The sequence below is a fragment of the Ananas comosus genome, linkage group 13 (assembly GCF_001540865.1).
Source record: "Ananas comosus cultivar F153 linkage group 13, ASM154086v1, whole genome shotgun sequence".
NCBI lineage: Eukaryota > Viridiplantae > Streptophyta > Magnoliopsida > Poales > Bromeliaceae > Ananas > Ananas comosus.
Genome location: NC_033633.1, coordinates 8,033,578 through 8,038,779, shown reverse-complemented (window position 1 = coordinate 8,038,779; position 5,202 = coordinate 8,033,578). Strand labels below are relative to the sequence as shown.

Here is a 5,202-nt window from a genome sequence, read left to right as displayed (position 1 = left end):
ATCTAGTGGAGATCCAACATTCACGAGTGTTGAGAAGTTGGCGGGGACGTAGGCAAAGTGCCAAACCTCGAAACAAATTGATCGTGTGCTTTTCGAGTTTGCATTTCTTTTATTTGCATCGGGTTTTTAATTTGCTTGATTATTTGGATTTTTATTTTAGAAACCTAATTCACCCCCCCTCTTAGGTTGCCATTTTGATCCTCAATTGGTATCAGAGCGAGGTCTCACATTATTTAGATTAAAATCTAAGTGAGAATGGCATCCACGGGAAAGAATATCGAAGGACAATCTATTGTTCGGCCACCATTTTTTGATGGGACCGATTATCCTTTTTGGAAGATTAGAATGAAGATATTCTTTCAATCTCTAGATTTTGATATTTGGGATATAATCGAAAGTGGTTATATCGCTCCATCAAAATCAAGAGCGGAATGGAATGAAGCCGAAAAATTTCGCTTTCAATTGAATGCTAAAGCTATCAATTCATTCCTTTGCGCTCTTAGTAGAGAAGAGTTTCACCGAATCTCTACATGTACAACGGCTAAAGAGATTTGGGATAAATTAGAAGTTACTCATGAAGGTACTTCTAGGGTGAAGGAATCTAAAATAAGCATGCTTATGTCAAATTATGAACTATTCAAAATGGAGGAAAGTGAATCCATTTCGAATATGTTCACAAGATTTACTAACATTATAAATAGCTTGAAAGCCTTAGGTAAGGATTTTCCTCAATCGGACTTGGTACGAAAACTTCTTCGTGTACTACCAAGAAGTTGGATACCTAAGGTTACGGCTATCCAAGAAGCTCATGACTTGGACAAAGTAAAAATTGATGAACTTGTTGGATCACTCATGGCGCATGAACAACGCCTCAAAGAATATGACAACGAAGAGGCTCCTGAGAAAAAGAAAAGCCTTGCACTTAAGGGAGTCATTGCTTCCGAGAGTGAAGATGGCGAAGAAGGTTCGAGCGAAGAAATCGCTATGATTTCAAAAAGGCTCGATCGACTAATCAAGAAGCGCAACTTGAGGAGACCTAAACGAGACGGGTTCAAAGGTGAAGGATTCAAGAAAGGTATCATTTGCTACAATTGTAATAAACCGGGACATTTGAAAAATGAATGCACTCTTCCAAACAAAACCTTTAAGAAAGACAAGAAAAAGAAAGCCTTCAATGCACTAAATTGGGACGCCCCCGACGAATCTAGCGATGATGAATCGGAAAACGAAGTTGCCCAAATTTGCCTCGAGGAGCAAAGCTCAATCCTATGTCTTATGGCTCTTGAAGATGAGGTAAACAATTTAAGTTATGAAGAACTTTTAGAAGCTTTCTTTTCTTTATATGATAATCTACAAAGTTTGGGTCCCAAGTATACATCTCTCAAAAAGCAAAATGCCTTATTAGAGATGGAGGTTAACAACTTAAAATTTTCAACTTCAAATCCTTCTTTAATACTTGAAAATGAGGACTCTTTACTCACGAAAGAGCTTAAACAAGCTAATGAGACATGTTGTAGTCTCATTCGTGAAAATGAAGCATTAAAGAAGAAAATTGAAGATCTAAATTTTAAGCCAATTCTTCATTATGACAAACAACTTGAAAAACTTCAAGTTGAAAACCAACAACTCAAAGTTAGCTTAGGTGAAACTAAGAAAACTCTTGAGAAATTTGTTGGAGGAACCAAGTATCTAAATATGATGCTTGAAAATCAAGTTGTAAACTTCAAAAAGTTTGGGATAGGTTATGTTTCTAATCCAAACAATGTTAAGTTGACAGAAGGTAAAAGAAAGGTTTTTATTAAAAGTACAAACCAAAACCTAACTTTGCATTGTTCCTATTGTAATATTAAAGGATATCATATTTTCTCTTGTAAATATAAGAAGAATCCTAAACTTAACCAAATTTGGGTTGTGAAAGGTTTATTTAACTCAAAAGGACCCAATCTCACTTGGGTACCTAAGTTGAAAACTTAATTTGTTTTTGTAGGCGTGTCTCCAATCAAAAGGTGCAAGTGACAAATGGTACTTAGATAGCGGATGCTCAAGACACATGACTTGGGATCAAACCAAGTTTAAATCAATTGAAATGAAAGATGGAGGATTTGTCACCTTTGGAGACAACACTAGAGGAAAGATCATTGGAATCGGCACAATCGGTGATGAAAAGGTTAACATTTCCAATGTTCTTTTAGTTGATGGCCTTAAACATAATTTACTAAGTATTAGTCAATTATGTGATAAAGGCTATTTTGTAAAGTTTGAAGCATCTCATTGTAGCATTCTTGATCCTTCTACAAATGAGGTAGCTTTTATGGGTTTTAGATCCAAGAATGTTTATACCGTTGATTTAGGCAAACTCTCACATGAAGGTGAAAAATATTTTTCAGTTCAAACTAACGAATCTTGGCTTTGGCATAGAAGGTTAGCACATGCTAATATGGATTCTCTCTCTAAACTTTCCAAAAAAAAACTTGTAAAAGGTTTACCTAAAATAGACTATGCCAAAGGTGATGTTTGTAATTCTTGTGCTCAAGCTAAGCAAGTAAAATCATCGTTTAAATCCAAAAATGTTGTTTCAACAACTAGGCCTTTAGAATTGATTCATATGGATCTCTTTGGACCAATTGATGTCTCTAGCCTTGGTGGAAGCAACTATGTTTTCATAATTGTTGATGATTACTCAAGATTTACTTGGACATTATTTTTAAGACACAAGTATGATACTTTTAAATCCTTCAAGGACTTTGTCTATCGTGTTCAAAATGAAAAGAATTGTATAATTTCCAAAATTAGAAGTGATCATGGAGGTGAATTCGAAAATCATAACTTTGAAGAGTTTTGCAATGAATTGGGAATAGAACATCAATTTGCTACCCCTCGAACACCTCAACAAAATGGGGTTGTTGAACGCAAAAATAGATCTCTCCAAGAAATGGCTAAATCTATGTTAATTGAGGGGGAGTTACCTAAATACTTCTGGGCCGAAGCCGTAAACACGGCGTGCTATATTATGAATCGTGTTCTAATTCGACCAATTCTTGAGAAAACTCCTTTCGAATTATGGCATAATAGAACTCCCAATATTGGTTACTTCAAAATTTTTGGTTGTAAATGTTTCATTTTAAACACAAAAGACAAGTTGGGAAAGTTTGATGCTAAATCCGATGAAACTATATTCTTGGGTTATTCCTCTACTAGTAAAGCTTATCGAGTGTATAATCGACGAACTTTAATAATAGAGGAAAGTATGCACATTCTCTTTGAAGAATATAAGGGAAAGGATATTTCTTATGAAGATGATCTTCTTGACTTTGAGAAGCTAAATATAAACTCCACACCCCAAGAAGTTGAACCATCTAAGAAAAGTGAGGAGTTAATCTCTAAAGAGATTGAACCCACTCCCTTACCTAAAGTGTGGAAATTCGCCACTTATCATCCCAAGGACTCCATCATTGGAGATCCAAGTCAAAAAGTCAAAACAAGATCCTCTCTTAGATTACTTTGTGACCACTTGGCTTTCATATCTCAAATTGAACCTAAAAATTTTGTTGAAGCTAGCAATGATGAAAATTGGCTCATTGCGATGCAAGAAGAACTTAACCAATTTGAGAGGAACCAAGTTTGGACGCTTGTGGAAAGGCCAAGTGATCATACCGTTATTGGCACTAAATGGGTCTTCCGAAACAAGCGAGATGAATCAGGTGTTGTGGTTCGAAACAAGGCTAGACTAGTGGCCCAAGGTTTCAACCAAATTGAAGGAATTGATTTTGATGAAACATTTGCACCGGTTGCTAGACTTGAAGCTATTCGAATTCTTCTAGCATTTGCTTCTTATATGAATTTCAAATTGTTTCAAATGGATGTTAAAAGTGCTTTCTTAAATGGTTTCATTTCTAAAGAAGTTTATGTTGAGCAACCACCCGGTTTTGAAAAACATAACTTTTCGGATCACGTTTTTAAGCTTTCAAAAGCACTTTACGGTTTAAAACAAGCTCCTAGAGTCTGGTATGAAAGACTTAGCACTTTTCTTACTTCAAATAATTTTTCAAGAGGAAAAGTTGACACCACATTATTTATCAAAATTAAGGATAAAGATTTTCTCATTGTACAAATTTATGTGGATGATATTATATTTGGTGCTACTAATGAATCTCTCTGTAAAGAATTCTCTAAGCTAATGCAAAATGAGTTTGAAATGAGCATGATGGGTGAGCTCTCATTCTTCCTTGGACTCCAAGTTAAACAAATAAAAGATGAAATATTCATTAATCAAGCCAAATATGCAAAAGACCTAATCAAAAGATTTGACTTGGAAAGCTCGAAAGAGATAAACACTCCAATGAGTGCTTCAACTAGACTTGACAAGGATGAAAAAGGCAAGGATGTTGATATCAAACTCTACCGAGGTATGATTGGCAGTTTACTTTATCTTACCGCGAGTAGGCCGGATATTATGTTTAGTATTTGCTTGTGTGCTCGGTTTCAAGCTCAACCTAAGGAGTCACACTTAGTGGCTGTAAAGAGAATTCTTAGATATGTTAAAGGGACTCTCAACTTAGGTTTATGGTATCCCAAGGGCACTAATTTTAATCTCATTGGCTTTTCGGATGCCGACTTTGCCGGATGCAAAGTTGATCGGAAAAGTATGAGTGGGACTTTTCAATTTCTTGGTTACTCCTTAGTCTCATGGTCTTCGAAAAAGCAAAATTCAGTTGCACTTTCAACTGCCGAAGCCGAATACATCGCGGCGGGTTGTTGTTGTGCACAAGTTTTATGGATGAAACAAACCCTTGAGGACTTTGGAGTACATCAAAAACAAGTTCCAATCAAATGTGATAATACTAGTGCCATCAACATATCTAGAAATCCTATTCAACACTCTTGAACTAAACACATTGAAATTAGATATCATTTTATTAGAGATCATATTCAAAAAGAAGATGTCACTATAGAATTTGTGGACACTCATAATTAATTAGCGAACATTTTTACTAAACCACTTAGTGAGGATAGGTTCACTCAACTTAGAAGAGAATTGGGAATGATTGATTTATCTGCTTGATTTTCTCCTTTTGATTGACTGTTATGCTTGCCTTGCTTTTTATTTTGTAAAAATTCCGGACGAAAATTTCCGGTCGTCCGAAAATTTCCGGGCGCCTGAAACATGCGTTGACCGCGGTGCCTCGTCTGACCGACCAAACG

The 5,202-nt window shown here is 35.8% G+C and overlaps 1 protein-coding gene across 1 annotated transcript; it reads left to right on the top strand.

Moving 5' to 3' along the window:
* On the top strand, positions 256–1,892 carry LOC109719276. Its single transcript, XM_020245851.1, has 2 exons — positions 256–1,780; positions 1,885–1,892. The coding sequence occupies exons 1-2, from the start codon at positions 256–258 to the stop codon at positions 1,890–1,892; spliced, it is 1,533 nt and encodes a 510-aa protein (XP_020101440.1).